Raw genomic sequence first — 24,890 nt, forward strand, 5'->3', positions numbered from 1 at the left:
TTTGTCCCCAAGGGGACATTTGGCAATATCTGGGGACATTTTACATCTGTGGTTGGAGGTGTTACTGCCATCTAGTGGGCAGAAACTTGAGACGCTGCTAAAAAGTGCACAGGACAGCTGCCCACAGTAAGGAGCTATCTGACCCCAAATGACAAAAGCACCAAGGCCGAGAACCAGGTGCCTGGTTTTGGACACTGTTTGCAATGTGATAAAAACAAAGAAATTCCAAACTTTAGTGCCAAAGCCTGTTTCACACAACATGACACCATTTACAATAGTAATAAAAACTGGAACACCTGGCTGTCTCAGTCAGAAAAGCATCTGACTCTTGATCTCGGGGTTGTGAGTTTGAGCCCCAGTTGGGTATAGAGATTACTTAAATAAATAAAACTTTAAAAAGTAATAAAAACTACTATTTGCATAGCTTTTATATTGTCTTGTTCATCTCCCAATAACCCTGTAAAGTAGGAAACTGAGTCTGGGAAATGTGAAGTGATATGAAGGCCTGAATTTATTTCTCCTTTACATTTTCCCACACACAGGAACTTTGGTAGTATATGTATTGGGATGGTATAAGTTACTGGATGGGAGCTTTTTCTTGCCCCTGAAAATTACCTAATAGTGCAGGAATTATAGCAGAAATGGTACACAGATAAGAAAAAATATCTCTAAATTATCCAGAGCCAACTTAAAAGAAGATATCAATCTTTTTTGGAGACTTCCATGTTTTCAGGAGGAAGAGAAGTATCAAGAGATATGAATAGGAGACAGACAGAGGGAAAGTACTCTTTGGGGGGGGGGGGCGTGGTGAAGAAGTTATTTGTGAAAGAGGAGAGTTTCTCCCTTTCTTCTCTTTGGGGGAAAGAAAGGTGTGTTTAACTGGGTTTCCCTCCTTCCCCAAAACTAAAGGAAGAAACCACAAGAGAAATTCATGTTAAATCATGGCAAATGCAAGATGTAGAGAACAACTCATTCCATGGTTGTCTATCAACTTAGCCATCAGTTTCATTGATTAACCTTTTTGGAAGCAAGCAGTATTTTGCTGGTATGACTAGGTAAAGATGGTTTAAAGACTGCCCCCTCTCAAGTACCCTGTTCTTGAAGATATAAAAGATAGATTTAATCTATGCCTTCCAGCTCCAGTGTTGGGACCAGAAAGGTTGATGACACCAGAGGCTGCAGGCAGGGGCCTGGCCAGAAGGTGGAGAATTCTCAGTTGACTGGTTTTCTGCAGTAGAATGGTTTTAGCAAGACATTCTCCAAGCTTGCGCTCTATCTACTAAATTATTTTTAAAAAACAAACAAACCCAGTATTTAGAATCAATGTCATTTTATCATGTAATCGTGATTCTATAAGCACTAATTTCATCAGTTGTTCAGGGATTTTCAAATTGATACGTTTGTTCTAGTTAAGGTTTCTGCCTTGTGTAAAAGAAAAAAGAGGGGCACCTGGGTGGCTCAGTTGGTTGAGCATCTGATTTCATCTCAGGTCATGTTCTCATGGTTCATGAGTTTGAGCCCCACATCGGGCTCACTGCTGTTAGTGCAGAACCTGCTTCAGATCCTTTGTCCCCCTCTCTCTCTGCCCCTCTCCAACTCATGCTCGCTTTCTCTCTCAAAAATGAATAAACATTTATTTAAAAAAAGGAAGAGTTGATAAAATATCAGCAATTTCTATAAAAATTATTTGTTATGCTATAAATATGATTAAATATTCATACCCTTACAAAACCCCACCTAAGTAAAACCTAATAGCATCAAGTGGGTTTTATCAACACTTCCGGTTTCCCTTTACGAGGCTCCATGTCACAAAGGCTCTTGTCACAGCAAAGAAGCAGAAATATATTAATACTCTGGTTGTCCATCTGGATTACTATATTTAGTAAAATATGACAGAAATAATGGGGAAAGTATTGGGGTTGGAGAGACTGGAGTTCAAATCCTACCTCAATGGGCAAACTCATTTCTTAGCTTTGGTTTTCTCAAAAATAGGGATAATACCAACCTTACAGGGGTGCTGTGAGGAAGAAAATTAATATAAGTAATGTGCCTAGTTCTAAGTCTGAGTCAGTAGGAATTTACAGCAGTTTTTTTTTTTTTTTTTTTTTTTTTTTTGCTGGGAGGGGGCCAGGGGCTGCTGACTATCAGAATAGATCACATTGTGAGTCTACAGAAACTGGAAAACCCTGCCACTCACTTTTCCAGCCTCTTTTATTTATTTTTTAAATGTTTATTTGTTTTTGAGAGTGTGAGCAGGGGAGGGACAGAGAGAGAGGGAGAGACAGAATCTGATGCAGGCTCCAGGCTCTGAGTGGTCAGCACAGAGCCTGATGCAGGGCTTGAACTCACAGACCGCAAGATCATGACCTGAACCGAAGTCAGATGCTTAACCAACTGAGCCACCCAGGCACCCATTCCAGCCTCTTTCAGAGTTAAAGGTTAGGCCTGCAAGTTAGACGTTGAACTGGGGTTTAGAGGTCGAAAAAGCAGGAACAGCAAAGAATCTTTTTTTGATGACATCAGAGGGCCTGGAGTAGACCAGAGTCTGTGCAGCAGCTCTCTGAGCAGTGGTGTCTAATATTCAACCAGGGTTGAGGAGCTGCTATTACCAAGACATGGTGTGAATCTGGATATGAGTCTGGATGCCTGGGGTGGCCAGCCATCTTGGTGATTCTATGATCTACCCAAATATTCTTTTCATAAATTCCTTTTCTACTTAGAGCTAAATTGTAGCTTTGACTGAACAGAGGAAGAGAGTAGAGAATAATAAGGACCTATAGAAAGCCAACACTTAAGGAAGGCACTGCAGAAAGACAGAAAGAACCAAGGTCCTTGATGGCAACACTTGCTGAATCAACCAACTCCAGAGCCTGTCCTTCCTCTGTACCTCTTTATTATGTGAGATGATAAGTTCCATTATGTCTTAAGCCAGTTCGAATCAGGTTTTCTGTTACTTGCAGCGGCAGAAATCCATAGAGATAGTGCTTCATAAACCATAGTTATAATTTTTACTACTATCTCCCACCTACTAGTGATGTTGGGAGGAGTAAGTTTATCTAAGCAAAGGGAATTGCCTAGGGCCTGACACACAGTGATCCTCCAGCAATGTTAATTCCTTTCTAATTTTACCTGTAGTTGTTGAATACTGATGCGTAAATCAGATTCATTAAATCCATATGGAATATTCCAACCAAGAGGACCAAATTTCTTTCTCTCTTGCACAAGGGCATGAAAAAAACAAACTCCAAACAGCAACTTCTCCCATGCCTTTAGTATAAAAATTATGCAACAAGAGAAAATTTTGATCAGATTTCCATTAGTAAAATGAGGGGAATCAACAGTATTTTTCATTATATGAGTCTATGATCATATATTTCTGCAAGCTTCTATTTAAAAACAATGCATACTATAAAAACTATTAATCTTATGACTCAAAACCTCCAAAGCTAGACAAACTGCAATATTAAACTTGATTAAAATGCAAAAGTTCTACCATTTGCCAAAGTAGTAGCTACTAATACTTTGGTATTGTTCATAGATATTTACAACTTCAGTAGCTCAATGTTATCCTGTAGCCTCACTGGCATATGCTCACTACAAGTGAGCGAACATAGTCATTATGATAGGAATAAACCCGAATACATAGTTCCTGATTCTATGACTTTCCATGTGGAGGTCACTTTTGAAACCCTTGTTTATGCTCTCCTGGCGTCTTCATATGTGTTGGTGCTCTGGAGGATGGCCATCCACCTCTATGAAGACCCCCTCCCCCACCGCCCCAAGTAAATTTCAAGTATGCTACCTTGATGGTTTAAGTTAGATCATTTCAAACATAGCTCCAAATGCAGTAAAAATCCTTCCAACTACCTTCATATGATGTAGTAGTAGAAATTATTTTTATAATATTAAAGTACAAGCACAGGGGCACCTGGGTAGCTTAGTTGTATAAGCATCAGACTTCTGCTCAGGTCAAGATCTCGTGATCTGTGGTCAGTGGGTTTGAGCCTGACATTGGGCTGTGTGCTGACCCCTCAGAGCCTGGAAGACTGCTTTGGATTCTGTGTCTCCCTCTCTCCGCCCCTACCCTGCTTATGCTCTCTCTCTCTCAAAATAATAAACATTAAAATTTTTTTTAAAAAAATACAAGTACACCATGGCATTACTGAATAACTATATTCCTGAAATGTACATAAATTAAAGCATATTTTAAATAATACTGAAAGAAAACTGTGGTGAAAGGTTTTTTTTAATGTTTATTTATTTTTGAGAGAGAGAGAGAGAGAGAGAATGCAAACAGGGGAGAGGCAGAGAGAGAGGGAGACATAGAATCCAAAGTAGGCTCCAGGCTCTGAGCTGTCAGTACAGCTCAGTCAGTATTGTCAGTACAGGCCAGTGTGGGGCCTCAAACTCACAGACCGTGAGATCATGACCTGAACTGAAGATAGATGCTTAACTGACTGAGCCACCCAGGTGCCCCTGTGGTGAAACATTTAATAGGGGAAACCTTTTGGCAATGAGAGCAATAACCTAATTTGTGTGTATTTCCCACATATTTTCACACAATGGAGTTTTTCTTAAGGAAGTCATAATCCCTCCACATTTTTGGTCTGTGCTTATGGGCCAGAAACGGTCCTGTGGTATGAGAGAAATCTTGGGATTTCTTGCAGGAGCTCAAACCCTAGATGGGGATCAGACATCATACCACCGTTTCCATTTTATTAAGCTCTTTTCCTAGCTAAAACACCAAATATCCTCCTTTTCTCCCAGACTTTCAAATAAATTTATTGCTCAGAACTAGGGGCATGCAGAAGGTATGAAGCAGAGAGAAACTAGCTGGCTTACAAAGAATTCAGTTCTTTATTTTCAATTCTATTATTTTTCTAGCTCAAATAGGCCAGTGTGATAAATTGCATGTTGGGGTGAGGGCAGGGAATCAATTTCCCTTAGTATTGACGTTTCCTTCCATGTGCAGAGACCTCAGTGTAACAGTTCTGGATTTTCCCCATCCTTGCATTAATCACTGCAAGAGAAGGGACCTATCTGGTTGATAAATTTGGGAAAAGTTAACCAGATATGCTTTGCTCAGCTTTTCCCTCTTCGTCTTAGAAGTGAGCTTCCCTTGGGGAAGAAAATGTTCCTCTGTTCTCACTGAGGGTGGATAAGTCTGTTTAATTCTATTCAGTGATGCCCCATTTGTTCACAGGTGTCTACTACATCTTCCAACCTAGTCTATATCAGTAACTAAGGTTAAAATTTGGTTCCCTTGAGGTGCCTGGTGGCTCAGTCGGTTAAGTGTCCAACTCTTGATTTCGGCTCAGGTCAAGATCTCACGGTTGGTAGGACTGGGCCCCACTTGGGATTCTCTCTCTCTCCCTCTCTCTCTGCCTCTCCCCCACTAACGTGCATGTACATGCTTTCTCTCTCTCTCTCTCACTCTCAAAATAAACTTAAAAAAAATGGTTCCCTTATGTTTATACTTTTTCCTGTTTCTTAGTGGTTAAGAATGAAAAAAAAAGGTTGATATTTATTTACTAGGACTCCTAAGTCCCCAATACCATGTGCAAATTACATGAGCACACTGAAAAGCATTATTAATATGTCAAAACAGTATCACTAGAATTTAAGTTCCATGATGGCAGATTTGTGGGGAGGTGTTTTATTCTATTCTCACTGCTTTATATCTAGTACCTGGGAAAGCACCTAACACACATTTTGTGGAAAGAAAGAATAAATGATATGAAAATAGATTGCTACTCTTGGGTCTTAAACTCATTATTGGATTTTGGTGTACTAACTAAGATATGTTCATTCAGTCAACAAGCATTTATTTAAATGTCTACTCTGTGGGAAGCAGAGCACAAACTGCTGGGAAGAAAATGATGAACAAGATAGGTACAATATCAGTCTTCTCAGAAAATGCCAAAGCTTAACATTATTAAAGATTTATATTACCATATTTTCTCACTTTAAAAACACATTTGAAAAGCTCCAGAAGCTGAACATTACCAGTTCCTTTCCCTGGCATCCACTGAAAAACTGAGAATCAGAAACGGGATCAGTGAGATATGATTGGAGGAGATTTAGCCGAAGACCTGTGGGAGGCTCATTAGTCATTTTTACTCCATTCTGTAGGATGGTTACTGGGAACTAAAGACAGAATAAACAGAGCATTACACAAGATAAGCAGCTTGAATCCCCAAAATTCAAACACTAGTTGGTTAAAAGTGCGTATGAAAGAGGACTCCAGAAATATATATTTTTAAGTTTATTTATTTATTTTGAGAGAGAAAGAGGTGGGGGAGGGAAGGGCAGGCAGAGGGAGAGACAGAGTCCCAAGCAGGCTCTGTGCTGTCAGCACAGAGCCTGATGCAGGGCTCCATCTCACGAACCATGAGATCATGACCAGAGCTGTAATCAAGAGTCAGATGCTTAACCACCTGTGCCACCCAGGCGTCCCACTCTAGAAATATTTTTTAAGACCTCTTAAGGTTAAGCATTTAAGGCTTGATTAAGATACACAACGTTGGGTGCCTGGGTGACTCAGTCGGTTGAGCAACCAACTTCAGCTCAGGTCATGATCTCGCTGTCTATGAGTTCAAGCCCCACGCTGGGCTCTGTGCTGACAGCTCAGAGCCTGGAGTCTGCTTCAGATTCTGTGTTTCCCACTTACCCTGCCCCTCCCCCACTCATGCTCTGTCTCTCTGTCAAAAATAAATAAACATTAAAAAAATAGAAAATAAAAAAAGATATACAACGTAGGGGTGCCTGGGTGGCTCAGTCAATTAAGTGGCCAACTCTTGATTTCAGTTCAGGTCATGATCCTAGGGTCATGGGATTGAGTCCTGTGTTGGGCTCCACTGGGTGTGGAGCCTGTTTAAGATTCTCTCTTTCTCTCTCTCTCTCTCTACCCCTCCCCCACTTGTGTCCCACTTGCACATGCTTTCTCTCTAAAGTAAATAAATAAATAAACTTGGCAACTTGTACAGAGCATACTGTGTGTTTAAAAAAAAAAAAGTTACATGGGTGCCTGGATGGCTCAGTTGGTTAATCATCAGACTTTGGCTTGGATCATGATCTCACAGTTCATGGGTTTGAGCCCCATGTTGGACTCTGTGCTGACAGCTCAGAGCCTGGAGCCTGCTTCAGATTCTGTGTCTCCCTCTCTTTCTCCCCTACTCCCACTCTGTCTCTCAAAAAATAAACATTAAAAAAAAAAGCTTACACAATGTAAGAGATGACTAAATATACATACTAAACTCCACATGAAATAAACGTACTTTTGGAGAAGGATAACTTGTGAGCCAAAGCCTAAAGGATGGATTACAGACTTCAGGAGTAAAATCTTCACATATTTTTTCCAATACAGGCATCCAGGAGACAGCGAGGTGACAATTCTGTAGGCACACCCAAGTTCCTTCTTCTACCGCTGCTTTAATCATTTTTGTTGCAACTGGTCCTTGTCCTTGTCCCAGTGAAATAGCATGAAATTTATTTCCAGACATCGCTTTATCATTTGCAAACTTCAGCAGGCCTAAGAGAGCACAAAACATAGTTCCACTGCTTACTGTAAAATCATGAAATATACCTTATGTTTCAGTGTGCAGGCACGTAACTGGAAGATTCCAGTTGCTTTTCCTTACATATACCAGATTTACTAACTGATCTATGATCATGTAAGAAATGGACATTGAGCAAAATGGATCATTTATAAGTTCCTAAAAGTTTGCAGGAGGTAGACTTACTGGCCATGGGATCTGCTCCTGGAGAGAGCACAAAAATTAAAGGAATGGTACAGTTTGAGTCCAAATAACTCTTTGTCAAATCAAATGGTGGAGGCTCCACAAACTTTTTCCCCAGTTTATCAGTTACATAATTTGTTATAGCTGGAGTTATCTGTTAAAGGGACAAAAGATATGATCTTTAGGTTAATTTTCATTTCACATAACAATTTTGATTATTACTGGAAATCAACAAAGAGTACAATTTGAGTCTAATGGTCAGGAAAAGCATGAAACATATCATGAAATGCAAATTTTTCTAATACATAAAAGATATCTATCAACTGATAGGACAAGACTAACAATCCCAAAGAAAAATGGGCAGAGAAGATGAACAGTTAATTGAAATCATTCTGTACAGCAGAAACTGCAAAATGTTCCCATTTCTCTCCTTTTGGTGATACAACCTCAAGTTTTCCCAACTTTTCTTGTACCTAGATGTGGCTGTGTGACTAAGTTTTGGCCAGAGGGATACAAGTAGAAGTTATATATGGAGCTTCCAGAACATATCTTTTTTATAAAGAGCAGTTTTATAAAAAGGCCCCCCTCTTTTGGGGGCGCCTAGGTGGCTCAGTCGGTTAAGCAGCTGACTCTTGATTTCAGCTCAGGTCATGATCTCAGTTTTGCAAGTTCGAGCCCCATGTTGGGCTCTGTGCTGGCTGTGGTGCCTGCTTAAGATAACCTCTCCCACTCACTCCCTGCCCCTCCCCTGCTCTTGTGCTCTCTCAAAATAAATAAGCATTAAAAAAAAAAAAGCTCTCTTTTGCTTTTCAACAGATGTGGTATTTATGAGCCAGCTTCAATCTCGATGATGAGGACCACATTCTAGGGGACTTTACTAGCATGAAAGAAAGAACTTGAATGTCTGGATGATCTCAAAAACAGACCTGCCCTGCCAGTCCTCAGGCATTTGCTCTGGGCTTACTTAAGAGAGACAGAAAGATTAACTTCTATTTTATTTAAGCTACTGTATTTTAGGTCTCTTTGCTACAGTGGCCTAGTCTATACCGTAACACTCATAATAAAAAAATACAAATTATAACTATACTTAAATGCCATTTTTTGCCTTTCAGATGGTTATGTTAAGGGACAAAGATAGTCTCTGTGTATTGACCCTTAGATTGTTTCCTTCTTCATAGCAGGCTGAAACCTATTAGTTCAAAAGCCCACTGACACCAAACTAAAATTTTTAGATATTCAATTATTGTAAACATAACCCAAATAAGCAGATTTTTAGCCATTTACAGCCTATTTGCACCCAACATCTGCTAGCTATGGTAAATCCTAAGATATAAAGACCCCCAGCCACTGTAGCCCTTCAGAGCTCTTATCCAGGGACTCCAAACCATATGTTGATAAATGCTACCAAGACCCCATACAAGCCTCTTCTCCCTTCCCCCAAGGGAGTTTCTTTGCCGTCTTCCTCTTTGGAGTTGTGGGACCCCCACCCCCCAAATCCCAGCATCTGGAGAGACTCCTGCTATGAGGGGCTTCCACCTCTCAGCATGCAAACCTGTTCCAGCATCGTCCAGCATAGCTCTTGTATGCTACTGCCACCTTACATCCATGTCTTTTCCCAGATCGGTCCCCAGATTCCTCAACTCCCTTGCACAGATTAGCAAAGATACAAAAGTTTGCCAGCATTCTGTGCGGGAAAAATTATGGGTTAAACTGATATTCTCATACACTGCTGTGGAAGAGTAATCTGGCCTAACTTTCATGACGGGCAATTTGGGAATGTCTATAAAATTACAAGTGGGCAAATCCACGGACTCAGCAATTTTATTCCCAGGACTTTATTCTGAGAGAGAGTTGCACATGGGAGAAATGACTTTTGAATAAGGTTATTTATTGCAGCATTTTTATAATTGTAAAGGTCCATCAATAGGAACTGGTTAAAGAATTTATGGTGTACACTTACAATGAAATAGCATGTAATTGTAAAAAAGAATGAGAAAGCTCTTTATAAACTGAGAGAGGAAAAAGCAACACGCAAAAACAGTGGATATGACTATTTGTGTTAAAAATAAATGGACAAAGAATTTGTGTGTATGCATATTTATATGTGCATAAAGGGGAACAAGAAGCAGATAACATTAACTGCCTGAGAGAAAGGATGCCAACTGACTGGGAGGTGCAGATTGGAGGTCTATCTTTCACTGTATTCACGTATTTTTGTGATTCAAACACTGTTTCAGTTTTGAGCCACAAGAATTAATTTAAAATAAAAGAGTGAGGGGTGCCTGGGTGGCTCGGTTGGTTGGGCGTCCGACTTCGGCTCAGGTCATGATCTCACGGTCCGTGAGTTTGAGCCCCGCGTGGGGCTCTGTGCTGACAGCTCAGAGGCTGGAGCCTGTTTCAGATTCTGTGTCTCCCTCTCTCTCTGCCCCTCCCCTGTTCATGCTCTGTCTCTCTGTGTCTCAAAAATAAATAAACGTTAAAAAAATAAATAAATAAAATAAAATAAAATAAAATAAAATAAAATAAAAGAGTGATATTCATCAACAGTAGCAGCAGAAAATAAGTAGAGAGGTATTAGATATCATCTTCTAAATGCCGAACAACTTTCTAAAGTAACACTGTAGGAATTTGGTGGAGGGAGGAGAGATCATCACAGACTTCTGCAGTCCTAGCATAGATGGGGAAAAAGGATGGATCTTCTATATGAGAAATTTTGAGAAGTTGTGAGCAATTCTGTGGGTTTAAACAGTGGAAGTTTCTCTTTTTTTCTTCAAATGTTTATTTATCTTAAGAGAAAGAGCATGTGTGCACAGGGAAGAGGCAAAGAGAAAGGGAGAGAGAGAATCCCAAGCACGCTCCATGCTGTCAGCACAGAGCCCAACACGGGGCTCCATCTCACCAACTGTAAGATCACAACCTGAGCGGAAATCAATAGTCAGATGCTTAACCAACTGAGCCACCCAGGCGCCCTAGAAACAGTGGAAGTTTCAAGAAGATAAGAATGGAATGGCAGAAAAGAGGTATTATTAGACAAGGTAACAAGACTATCAAGCTGTACTTCTGTCATTATTCTATAGGTATTGAAAGGCCACTGAAGGGTTTTCAAAAAGGACCTTGTAATGATGTAATAGATTTTTCTTCCTTTCTTTAATAACTTCACCTGGGCAATGAGGAAATCTTTTTTATCCTTTTACTATTAACACTATGTATAATTTCTATCTAGCACAAATCTTCAGTTGTACATCTTAAGGGAAGGGAGATACTGAGTACACAGAGACCTTGCCCCTCATTAATCTATGCACAGACCAGGGCCAATGTTCCCTGAGATGATGTAGCTGCAATGAAGCATGATAATTTTCTGTAGAAAAAGTACCTTGTTCCAGTAATTTAATATAAAAAAAAGTTATGACTTTTCTAGAAGATTTTGATCCTTTATGTAAGATACTCTAGGGAAGAAATTATGGAAACTTGAACAGACCTGGAGATAAGCTTCGTGGTAGTTAATTTTAGGTGTCAGCTTTGTTAGGGCATAGTACCCAGATACTTGGTCAAAAACTAGTCTGGCTGTTGCCGTGAAGATATTTTTAAGATGAGATTAATTTTTTAAGTTTATTTATTTATTTTGAGAGAGAGAGAAAGAGAGAGACAGCGTATGGGAGGAGCAGAGAGAGAGAGAATCTCAAGCAGACTCCACACCAACAGTGTGGATCCCAGCACAGAAGTTGAACTCATAAACCACGAGATTGTGGCCTGAGCCAAAATCAAGAGTCAGAGGCTTAACTGACTGAGCCACCCAGGCCCCCTGAGATTAATTTTTAAATCCGTGGACTTTGAGTTAAGTAAATTACTCTCCGTAATGTGAGTGGGCCTCACTCAATCAGTTGAAAGGCTAAAGAGAAAAAAGACTGTCCTCCACTGAGGAAGAGGGAATTGTGCCAGCACACTGCCTTTGGACTAGAGCTGCAATATTGATTCTTCCGGTCTCCAGCCTGCAGATTCTGGACTTACCAGCCTCCACAATCATGTGAGCCAATTCCTGTCAATCTCTGTTTCTGTCTCACCTATCCTATTGGTTCTGTTTCTCTGGAGAATCCTGACAAACAGAGGCTTTAACTGAACTTAGTTTAATTTGATTCAGTTCAACTCAATTCAGTGACATTTACTGAGATATCCTATTATCTTCTAGGCACTGTTTTAAGTCCTGGAGATATTGAGCAAAATAAGACATGGGTCCTGACTTCCAGAAGCTCAGAGTGTAGTGGGAGACACTGACAAACCGATAATTATTGTATATTCCAGCGTGGTAAGTGCTGTAATGTTTAAGCACAGGTTCCCAAGCATGGCAGACTAGGCAATTACCCCATACTTGGCATTGAAACAATATCTCCATTGGCCATCAGGGAGCCATTCTGTGGAGTGCAAATTAGGCAAGAGTTTCTCAGATGCAGAGCTAATCATTCCTAAGTTTCTAGTGAACAAGGAAAGCTATAGGCGATAAAATAATGAATATATCATTGTTTTGGCCTTAAAGAGACTATTGTCCAATGAAAGGAACATATATATACATACAACTATTGGGTAGGAAATAATGAGGTAAGTTTTAACAATGTACAAAGGTCTTTGAAGTTAAAATAAGAAGAAATACTCAGGAGTCAAGTAATTATGTAAACTTCTGTTTGAATCTACTCAGAGCCTAAGTGAAGCATTAGATAATGCTCCTTGTGAAGCTTTACTAAAAACATAAATGTAAAAAAAAAAAAAAAGAAAAGGAAAAAAGGAAAGAAAAGAAAGAAGGGATCAGTGCAATTCTTTCAGTATCTCATTTTATACATGGAGCTCAGAAGGGTGAGGTGACTTTCTCAAAGTTCAAACTACATGTATAAACATAGTTTTTGGTTTTCTGCTTAAAAGTTTTTCTTTTGAGGGGTACCTGGGTGGCTCATTTGGTTAATCATCTAACTTTGGCTCAGGTCATGATCTCATGGTTCGTGGGTTCAAGCCCCACGTCAGGCTCTGTGCTGACAGTGCAGAGCCTGCTTGGGAATCTCTCTCTTTCCCTCTCTCTCTCTCTCTCTGCTCCTCCCCCACTCATGCTTTCTCTGTCTCTCAAAATAAATAAACTTAAAAAAAATAAAAGTTTTTCTTTTGTAACACCATAATTGCCTTTCTTGAATGTGTGAAAATCAGAACTAGCCTGTTTAATTCACCAATAGAAAGATTTTTGTGTCCATTAGCCATCTGTATGTCTTCTTTGGAAAAAGGTCTGTTCATCTCTTCTGCCCATTTTTTACCTGGATTATTTGTTTTCTGGGTGTTGAGTTTTGTAAAACAGTATGGAGGTTCCTCAAAAAGTTAAAAACAGGACTACCTACCATCCAGCAATTGCACTACTCAGTAAAGGATACAAAAGTAGTAATTCAAAGAGATACATACACCCCACTTCCATGTTTAACAGCAGCACTATCAACAATAGCCAAATTTTGGAAAGAGCCCAAATGTCCATTGACTGATGGATGGATAAAGAAGTTTGGGTATACACATATACACATACACACACACACACACACACACACACACACACACACACACACTGGAATATTACTCAACCATTAAAATGAATGAAATCTTGCCATTTGCAATGACATGGATGGAGCTAGAGAGTATTATGCTAAGCAAAATAAGTCAGACAGAGAAAGACAAAACCCATATGATTTCACTCATATGTAGAATTTAAGAAACAAAACAGATGAAAATAGTTGGGGAAATAGAGGCAAACCATAAAATAGACTCTTAACTATAGAGAATGGAGAGTTGCCGGAGGGGGTGGTGAACAGGGGAGTGGGCTAAATGGGTAATGAATATTAAAGAGGGCACTTCTTGTGATGAGCACTGACTATTGTATGTAAGTGATGAATCACTAAATCCTACACCTGAAAACTAATATTATACTGTATGTTAACTAACTGGAATTTAAGTAAAAACTTGTTAGAAGAAAAAAAGATTTTTGTGCATGTTTAAACTAATAAAATTATGACATGTGTAAGATTTTCTAACATCTTTTACTTCCAGCCAATATGGTCCTTTCTGCTAACAGGGACCAGATTTACCCTCCCACATAAACAACAAAAATGGGCAAAATTTAAAAAAAAAACAAAAACAAAACCATTTTCAGACACTGAGCAATTCAGACAACAGGTGGTAGAGGACTTTGATCTCTGCCAAAGAGGAAACATACAAGGTGAGTTTGCTTAGGCTTTCTTCTGGGAGGTACATTTCAGCCTGTGGAACTGGAAAAGCCATTAAAAAGCAGAGCAACACAGTGTTGCAGAGTTGGGAAGACAGGAAACTCTTAAACTCTGGTTTAAGGAGGGAGGCTACTGGAAGTTAGAGTTCAGAGTAGAAGGGAACTACCCCGAATCTGCCTAACAGTACCCTTGCATCTCTGCTGAATGCTGTGGTGTGGAAGCATAGGCCAAGCAAAGAGTGGCTGGGAAGCTATGAACTGGGGATCTACAGAGCTACCAGAGTTCATGCAAGGCCGGGAATCATTCAGGTTCCCAACCGCCATAGTGGAGAGCTCTTGGTGATCACTGGGATATTCAGTAAAGTCCCCAGAAGGGTCACAATTTAGTAGTGGAGCTAAATTATCTGTTGAGCTAAACTATCTGTCGAGAAAAGGCTATTCGACACTTGTGCTAACAATTTTTTTTTAATTCTTTAATGTTTATTCATTTTTGAGAGACATAGAATCTGAAACAGGCTCCAGGCTCTGAGCTGTCAGCACAGAGCCTGATGTGGGGCTAGAACTCAGGACCAGCGATATCATGACCTAGGCCAAAGTCAGACACCCAACCGACTGAGCCACCCAGGCGCCCCAAAATAAATGAACTTTATAAACAAACAAATAAATAAATAGAAATAATTAACAGAGCAGTCACCTATAGTATAATACCAAGCAGTCTAATGCACATCTAATTGGAAACATAAGATTGGGGTGGCAAAAAATATTTGAAGAAATAATGGCCAAAATTTTTCCCAAGTTGAGAAAAACTATAAACCCATATATCCAAGGAGCTCAATGAACCCCTCTGAGCATCTAGAATGAGGGCTAAAGAACCAAATAACAATTACTTTAAACCTAGAACAACTTCTGTTTTTAAAATTTGAGCATAGTTGACACACAATGTTACCTTTGTTTCAGGTGTGAAACTTAGATTTGATAAGTTTATACATTATGCTAAGTTCACCACAAGTGTAGCTACCATCTGTCCCATTACACCGCTTTTACAAAGTCATTGACTATATTCCCTTATGTTGTGCCTTTTATTCCCCAGACTTATTCTTAAATGGCAAATTAGCTGGGTTCGAAATAGAACACATTTGTCTTGTACCTTATCAGGTCTTAGGCACCGAAGAATTATTATCTTCTGTAGTTCATTCAGTCTTTCATCCATTGGTGCTGGAAATTTAGCATTATGTGGCTCTTTACTGTCATAGATTTCTCGCCATTCAGTTATATGTTTGCAAAAATGTTCCCTAATGGAAAAAAAGCTAATTATTATTTCACTGGCAGATAATTTAAAAAGATATTGTTAAACAAGGAGATTATAAATTTACCCATCCTTACTCAATTCTAAATCATCAAGTTTAAACAAATACCTGAGTTCTTTGAAGGCAGGAAATTCACTTGCCCGACAAATTTCCTCCCAGCTTTTATCTGATAGCCAAGTTGGGTCAGGATTTTTCTCAGCACTCTTAAGACTTACTCCTCCAGTTAAAAGAAACATCAGTTCCTGGTACTCAATCTCTTTCTTTGCCCTGTATTCCCAAAATAAAGACTGCTGTAAATTGCTGATTTTAAAATGGAATGCTGGGGCGCCTGGGTGGCGCAGTCGGTTAAGCGTCCGACTTCAGCCAGGTCACGATCTTGCCGTCTGTGAGTTCGAGCCCCGCGTCAGGCTCTGGGCTGATGGCTCGGAGCCTGGAGCCTGTTTCCGATTCTGTGTCTCCTTCTCTCTCTGCCCCTCCCCCTTTCATGCTCTGTCTCTCTCTGTCCCAAAAATAAATAAAAAACGTTGAAAAAAAAAATTTAAAAAATAAAATGGAATGAAATCAATTTCTGCTTCTATAGCCTCAATGAAATAATCAGAACTGATTTACCCTACTGCCATAAACAACTAGAAAACTGGAAAAAGTGAATGAAACGACTGTTTCTGGAAGTTATACAACAGCCAGTGCAACACTGTGGTCCCTGAAAAAAGGGAGACAAATATGATTGTCCTAATCAATCGCTATGATTGCCCCAGCTATTTGCCTGGAGGCACTTTCCAGACTATAAAACAGAGAGGTGATCAAAATCAGAACCTGATAGTATTGTTGAGTTGAATGAACAGAGACCAGAGTTAAGGAAGGCTCAGGTGGTAGAATTTGTGGGCTGAGTCCCAGAGAGGAGGGAGATACATGGAAAAGGGCTTCAGAAATCTGCATGGGTATCCTCTTGATTCAATTGCTAAACACTAAGTCATATGTGAATAGGGTAAAACTCCAGGAGACCAGCCAGAGAATATCTGGGAAGCTGTAACCTGAATAGCTCCTGAGCTTACACAGAACTTGGAGAAGTGAATTCTTACCAACTAGAGATAAATCTTTGTTAAACACCAGAGGAATTCAGAGGCAACATCAGAGGGATCACGCCTTAGTAGCAAAGCTAACCTAGTTTTAGAATTAAGTCTATTCTAGAGCTACTGTAAGAAAGCTTAAAAACAAGCCTTGGAAACATCAAACTAATGCAGTAATTTAACTACTTGCAAAAGTAAAGTCTAATGCTTTTTAAAGGAATTAAAAGCCCTTAGTATTTATCAATGTAAAATTCACAACATCCATAACCAGGAGAAAAGATCAGTCAATAGATACATAGAATGATAGAGATAATACAACAAGAAGACAAGAATGTTACAAGAGCTATTACAAATATGCTGAAGGAGTTAAAGCAAAACAAACGTAATGAAGAGAGAAACAGGCCATAGAAAAAATAACCAAATGCAACTTCTAGAGATAAAAAGTACAAAATCTAAAAGAAAAATTCAGGGGCACCTGGGTGGTCTGTTGGTTCAATGTCCAACTCTTGATTTCAGTTCAGGTCATGATCTCTTGGTTTATGAGATAGATAGAGCCCCACGTGCTTGGGATCCTCTCTTTCCCTCTCCCTCTGCCCCTCCGCTGCACACTCACTCTCTCTCTCAAAATAAATAAATAAAAATAAAAGAAAAATTCACTGATTTCTTTCCAGATGTAGAGAAACTGAAAGGATTCATTTCCAGTAGACATAAAGCATTAGAAATGTTAGAGAAGTTTCAGGTAGATGGAAATTTAGATCAACACAAAAGAATAAAGACTGCCAGAAATAGTAGCTATGTAGGTAAACATAAAATACCTTTTTCTTATTATTTAAGTCTCTTTAAAAGATTATTGACTACTTAGAGCAAAATAACAACATGCTATGGGATTTATAATATGTACAAGTGAAATATATGACAATAATAAAACAAAGGCTAGGAGGAGAGAGTTGGAAGTAAACAGTTGTAAGTTCTTATACTATATGTATATATATGTATATGTATGTGTGTAAATATATGTGTATATATAAAGTTTACCTGAAGATAGACTGTGATGTGTTAAAAGGTATACTATAATCCCAAAGATATCACTACAATAATAAAACAAAAAATTATAGTTAGTAAGTTAACAAAGGAGATAAAATGGAATCATAATAAGTACTTAATTCAAAGAAAAAGAAAATGAGGAAATGAAACAAATGAGGAAATGAACAGATGTGCAAAACAGAAACCAAGTTGTAAGGTGGTAGATTTAAACATAACTCTATTATGTCATTGAATATAAATGGTCTAAACAATTTCATTAAAGGTAGTGATTATCAGATTGGACAAAACAAATAAGACCTAACTACATGTTGTCAACAGAAATACAGCTTAAATATAAAGACACAAGTAGGTTAAAAGGAAAAGTATGGAAAAATATATACCATGCTAACACTATTCAAAACAAAGCTGGGGACAATAATAATATCATACAAAACAGATTTCGAACAAAGGATAACCCAGGGATTAAAAAAAAAAAAGTCAAGTCAATTCATTAAGAGGTCGTAACAGTCCTAGACACACATCTCATAACAGAGCATCAATACACAAAGAAATATTGATACAACTGTCAGAAGCAATCTCCATAGCTAAGAGATTCCAATCCTCTCTCAAAAATTGATTGAACAGGCAGACAGAAAATCAATAAGGATATAGTATATAGACTAGCTTGACCTACTTGGCATTTATAGAATATTCCATTCAAGAGCAGCAAAATACACATTCTTTTCAATGGCATATGGAATACTTGCAGAGATAGACCACATTCTAGGCCTTAAAATGTCTCATTCATAAAATTTCTAGAAAAGGAATAATTGTGGAGACAGAAAGCAGGTCAGTGGTTACCTGGGGCTGGGAGTAGGAATAGTAATTGACTAAATAGGGAAAAGGAAACTTTGAGGTAATAGAATTGTTCTAAAACTGGAATTTGGTGATGGCTGCATAATTGTATAAAAATACTAAAAATCATCTAACTGTATTATGGTGGGCAAATTGCATAGTATGTCAATTATACGTAATAGGGCTGAAAAAAAGAGATGTTCTCCAGATAAATGAAAACTAAAGTTTATCACCACTAAACTGGCCTTACAAGAAATATTAAAGGGATTTCTCTGAGCTGAAAAGAAATGGCACTAATTAATAACAACAACAAAAAGCGAAAGTAAAAATCTCACGGAAAAGGTAAATAAATAGTAAAGGTAGTGAATTCAATCACTTTTAAAGCAAGTATGAAGGTTAAAACACAAAAATAGTAAAATTAAAACTACAGTAGTTAGTTAAGGGATGCATAAATGTGACATCAAAAATATAAAATGGGGGTACGTCTGGGTAACTCAATTGGTTGAGCTTCTGACTCTTGATTTCAGCTCAGGTCATTATCTCATGGTTCATGGGAGCAAGCCCCACATTGAACTCCATGCTGACAGTGCAGAGCCGCTTGGGATTCTCTCTCTCTCTCTCTCTCTCTCTCTCTCTCTGCCCCTCCTTACCCCCTTCAAAGTAAATAAATAAATTTAAAACAGACTATTATAATAATTTTCTTTCTTTCTTTCTTTCTTTCTTTCTTTCTTTCTTTCTTTCTTTCTTTCTTTCTTTTTATTATTATTAGAGAGAGAGAGAGAGAGAGCATGTGGGGAGGGGCAGAGGGAAAGAGAGAGAGAGAATCCCAAGTAGGTTCCATGCCCATTGTGGAGCCCTATGTAGGGCTTGATCTCACAGTAGTGAGATCATGAACTGAGCTGAAATCAAGTCAGATGCTTAACTGACTGAGCCACCCAGGAGTCCCCAAAACAGACTATTATAAATACAGGATGCTATATTTGAACCTCACAGTAACCACAAAGAAAAAATGTCCTGGTAAATACCCCCCCAAAAAAAAAAAAAAAAAAAAGAAAGGAATCTAAACATAACACTAAAGAAAGCCATCATACCACAAGGGAAGAAAGAAAAGAAAAAAAGGAACAGAGAAAATCTAGGAAAACAGGCAGAAAACAATTGCAAAATAGCAATAAGTACATACTTACCATTAATTACTTTAAATGTAAATAAACTCTCCAATCAAAAGACATAAAATGGTTGAGTGGATTAAAAAAAAAAAAAAGGCCCACCTCTAGGCTGCCTACAAGAGATTCAATTTAGAAGTCAGGATACACATAGACTGAAAGTGAAGGGATGGGAAAAGATAGTTCATGCAAATAGAAATGAAAAGAAAGCTAGTGTAGCTATACTCATACAAGACAAAATAGACTTTAAAACAAAGACCAAGATGGGAATTACATAATTATAAAAGACCAATATGGGAATTATATAATGATAAAGGGGTGAATTCAACAAAAAGATACAGCACTTACGAAAATATCAAGAGTACCAAAATATATAAAGCAAAAATTAATAGATCTAAAGGGAGAAACTGACAGCATGACAGTAATAGTAGGGCACCTTAACACCCTCACATCAAGAATAGATCAACCAGGCATAAAATCAATACGGAAACATTGGCTTTAATGACACATTAGACCAAATGGATTTAGTAGACATATACAGGAAACCCCATCCAAAAGCAGAATATACATTCTTCTCAAATGCACATGGAACATTCACCAGGACAGATCACAGGTTAAATTCAAGAAGATAGAGATTATATTAAGCATTTTCTCTGACCATCACAGTATAAAACTAGAAGTTGATTACAAAAAAAAACCCCTGGAAAAACAACAAAAATGTGGAGATAAACAACATGGTACTAAACAACTAATGATTCATCAAAGAAATCAAAGAAATAAAAAAAAAATACATAGAGACAAATGAAAACAGAAAATGACATACCAAAATCAATGGGGTGCAGCAAAAGTGGTTCTAAGAGGGAAGATCACAGCAATATAAGCCTACCTCAAGAAATAAGAAAAACCTCAAACAATCTAAATTTACACCTGAAGGAGTTAGAAAAAAGAGAATAAATGAAGGCCAAAGTTAGTAGAAGAAAGAAAACAACAAAGATCAAAGTGGGAATAAATCAAATTGAGACTAAAACATAAATAAATAAATTAAAAAGATCAGTGAAACTAAGAGGTGGTTCTTTGAAAAGATAAATAAAATTGACAAACCTTTAGCTAGACTAACCAAGAAAAGAAGAAAGAGGGCTCAAATAAGCATAATCATAAATGAAAAAGAAGTTACAACTAAAGTTATAATTGTACTACAAATAATTATATGCAAATGAACTGGACAACCTAGAAGAAATGGAAAAATTCCCCAAAATATATAGCCTTCCAAGATTGAATCATGAAGAAATAGAAAATCTGTATAGACTGATTACTAGCAAGGAGATTGAAACAATAACAAAATCAACTCCCAACAGGGGCACCTGGGTGGCTCAGTTGGTTGAGTGTCCAACTCTTGATCTCTGCTCTGGTCATGACCTCATGGTTTGTGAGATCTAGTCTCCCATCTGGCTCTGTGCTGACAGCATGGAGCTTGCTTGGGATTCTGTGTCTCTCCTTCTCTCTCTGTCCCTCTCCTATTTGCTCACTCTTGTTCTCTCTCTCTCAAAGTAAATAAATAAACATTAAGGGGTGCCTGGGTGGCTCAGTTGGATAAGTGTCTGACTTCAGCTCAGGTCATGATCTCGTGGTTTGTTGGTTTGAGCCCTGCGTCGGGATCTGTGCTGACAGCTGAGAGCCTGGAGCCTGCTTCAGATTCTGTGTCTCCCTCTTTCTCTGCCCCTCCCCCCACCATGCTCTGTCTCTGTCTCTCAAAAATGAATAAATGTTTCAAAAATTACTTTAAGTAAATAAACATTTAAAAGACTCCCAAAAAACAAAAGTCCAGGACCAGACAGCTTCACTGGTAAATTTTACCAAACATTCGAAGAAGACTTAATACCTATCCCTTCTCAAACTCCTCCTTCAAAACACTGAAGAGAAGAAAACACTTCCAAACTTATTTTATGAGGGCAGCATTACCCTGATACCAAAACCAGACAAGTACACCACAAAAAAAGAAAATTATAGGCCAATATCCTTAATGAACATAGATGCAAAAATACTCAACAAAATATAGCAAACCAAATTCAACAATACATTAAAAGAATCATACACCGTGATCAAGTGGGATTTATTCCAGAGATCCAAGGATGATTAAACATCCACAAATAGATCAAGATGATATGCCACATTAACAAAATTAAGGATAAAAATCACACGATCATCTCAATAAATGCAGAAAAAACATTTAACAAAATTTAACATCCATTTATGATAAAAACTCAACAAAACGGGTACAGAGGGAACACACCTCAACACAATAAAGGTCATATATGATAAACTCACAGCTAACATACTCAAATGGTGAAAAGCCAAAAGCTTTTCCTCTAAGATCATGAACAAGACAAAGATGTCCACTCTTAACACATTTATTCAACATAATACTGGAAGTTCTAGCCACAGAAATTAGGTAAGAAAAAGAAATAAAAGGCATCCAAAATAGAAAGGAAGAAGCAAAATTGTCACTATTTGCAGATACTTTATATAGAAAATTCTAAAGACTTTGTTGGAACTGAGAAAGACCATTAGACCTAATAAATACAGTAAAATTTCAGGATACAGTGTCAATCTACAGAAATCAGTAGCATGTCAATACACTAATGAAGAACTATCAGAAAGAGAACTGAAGAAAACAATCCCATTTACAATTGCATCAAAAGAATAAAATATCTAGGAAGAAATTTCATCAAAGAGGTGAAAGATCTGTACACTGAAAACTGTAAGACACTGATGCAGGAAACTGAAGACCCAAATAAATGGAAAGATATTCTGTGCTCATGGATTGGAGGAATCAATATTGTTAACATGTCCATACTACCCAAGGCAATCAACAGACTGAATGCAATCCCTTTCAAAATGCCAATGACATTTTTCACAGAACTGTAAGTACTAATTCAAAAATTTTTATGGAATCACAAAAGATCCTGAATAGCTGGGATCTTGAGAAAGAACAACAAAGCTGAAGGTATTATGCTCCTTGACTTCAAACTACATTACAAAGCTTTAGTAATCAAAATAGTATGGTACTGGCATAAAGACAGACACACAGATCAATACAACAGAATTGAGAGCCCAGAAATACATATACAGAGCCCAGAAATACACACACACACACACACACACACACACAATTTATGACAAAGGGGGAAGAACGCACAATGGACAAAGGACAGTCTCTTCAATAAATGGTGCTGGGAAAACTGGACAGCCACATCCAAAAAAAAAAAAAAAAAAAAAGAAACTAGATCACTATCTTACACTATACACAAAAATTAACTCAAAATGGATTAAAGACTTGTATGTAATACCTGAAACCACAGAACTCCTGGAAGAAAACATAGGTGGTAAGCTTCTTGAATCAGTCTTAGCTATATTTTTGTGGATAAGACTCCAAAGCGTAAGGGAAACAAAAGCAAAAATAAATGGGACTGTATCAAACAACACAGTTTATACACAGTGAAAGAAACCATCATCGAAATGTAAAAACAACCTACTGAATGGGAGAAGATATTTGCAAATCACATATCTGACAAGGAGTTCATATCCAAAATATATGAAAATTGCATACAACTTAACCACAAAAAGCAAACAACTTGATTTCAAAATGGGCCTAGGATCTGAATGGACATTTTTCCAAAGAAGAAATACAGATGGCCAACAGGCACGTGAAAAGATATTCAACATCACTGATTATTAGGGGAATGTAAATCAAAACCACAGTAAGGTATTACCTCACACTAGTTAGATTCATTATGATAAAAAAAAAAAAAAAAGACAAGAAATAAGTGTTAAGAGAATGTGGGGAAAAGGGAATTCTTGTACCCTGTTGGTGGAATATAAATTGGTCTGAGCATTATGGAAAATAGTATAGAGATTCCTCAAAACATTAAGAATAGAATTACAATACAATACAGCTATTTCACTTGTAGTATTTAATCCAAAGATTATGAAAACTCTCATTTGAAATGATATATGCACCCCAATGTTCACAGCAATATTATCCACAATAGCCAAGATATGAAAAAACCTAAATGTCAGTTGATGCATAAATGGATGAAGAAGATGTGGTCTATATATACAATAGAATACTACTCAGACATAAAAAAATAATAAAATATTGTCATTTGTGACACGGTTGGACCTGGAGGGTATTGTGTTAAGTATAATAAGTCAGAAAGAGAGAGACAAAAACAGTACAATTTCACTCCTATGTGGAATCTAAAAATAAACAAAACAAAAACAAACTCATAGACACAAACCACAACAGATTGGTGGTTACCAGAAGGGAAGGGGGATTGTCAGTGGTGAAATGGATGAAGGGGGTCAAATATATGCTGATGGATGGTAACTAGATATTTGGAAGTGATCACTTTGTAATGAATGCAGATGCTGAATTATAATATTGTACATCTAAAAATTATATAATGTTATATACCAATCTTACCTCAAAATATCAGAAACAAAAACAAAGAACAATGGCAATGAATAAAAAAACAGTAACACATATGATAGATATTATTAATCCATCTATGTCAATAATCCACTTTAAATGTCAATGGTTTCAGTACATCAATTAAAAGACATAGACTATCAGAGTACAATAAAAAAAATAAGACCTAACTCAGGGTGCCTGGGTGGCTCACTCAGTTAAGTATCAGAGTTAGGCTCAGGTCATGATCTCACAGTTTGTGAGTTTGAGCCCCGTGTCAGGCTCTGTGCTGACAGCTCAATCCTAGAGCCTGCTTTGGATTCTGTCTCCCTCTCTCTGTCCCTCCTCCACTTGCTCGCTCTCTCTCTCTCTCTCTCTCTCTCAAAAATAGACATTAAAAAATTTTTTTTAATATTAAAAAAATAAGACCTAACTATATGTGGTCTACAAAAAAAACCCTATTTTAACTATGAAACCAGAGGGTCAAAGAAAAGGGATGGAGAAAGATATAGCGTGCTAATGTTAATCAAAATAAAGCTGGAGTAGCTATATTAATTTCAGAAAAAGAAGACTTCAGAGCAAGGAAAATTATCAGGGATAAAGAGGGTCATTACATAATGATAAAGGGGTCAATTCTCCAAAAGACCCAATGTTGTTAATGTGTATGTGCCTAACAAAAGAATGTCCAAATATATGAGATAAAACCTGATAGACAAAGAAAAATAGATCAATCTATTACTAAAATAGTAGTGGACAGATCCAGCAGCAGAAAATAGTAAAGACAGAGTTGAAATAACAGTACCATTATTCAACTAAATGCAATTGACATCTATACAATACTTTATCAAACAACATCAAAATATACATTCTTCTCAGCCTCATTGGAACATTCACCAAGACAGAACACATTCTGGGTCATAAAACACACTTTAACAAATTTAAAAGAAGAGAAATCACACAAAGTATTCTCTCTGACTACAATAGAATTAAACCAGAAATCAGTAACAGAGAGATAGCTAGGAAA

General features: G+C 37.7%; 1 protein-coding gene across 2 annotated transcripts in view; it reads right to left on the minus strand.

The window, feature by feature from the left end:
* Nucleotides 1–24,890, minus strand: part of DNAH12 (dynein axonemal heavy chain 12) — a 211,252-nt gene that overhangs the window by 15,891 nt on the left and 170,471 nt on the right. For both annotated transcript variants that reach the window (XM_053898581.1, XM_053898580.1), the window contains 6 exons: nt 15,399–15,557; nt 15,131–15,275; nt 7,743–7,893; nt 7,278–7,531; nt 6,007–6,147; nt 3,130–3,267 (listed from right to left, as the gene is read on the minus strand). In XM_053898581.1, the coding sequence (XP_053754556.1) occupies nt 3,130–3,267; nt 6,007–6,147; nt 7,278–7,531; nt 7,743–7,893; nt 15,131–15,275; nt 15,399–15,557 (988 nt within the window). The remainder of the gene's footprint in view (nt 1–3,129; nt 3,268–6,006; nt 6,148–7,277; nt 7,532–7,742; nt 7,894–15,130; nt 15,276–15,398; nt 15,558–24,890) is intronic.

Source organism: Panthera pardus, unplaced genomic scaffold, assembly GCF_024362965.1.
Source record: "Panthera pardus isolate Hobbes unplaced genomic scaffold, ASM2436296v1 HiC_scaffold_8, whole genome shotgun sequence".
NCBI classification, from domain to species: Eukaryota; Metazoa; Chordata; class Mammalia; order Carnivora; family Felidae; genus Panthera; species Panthera pardus.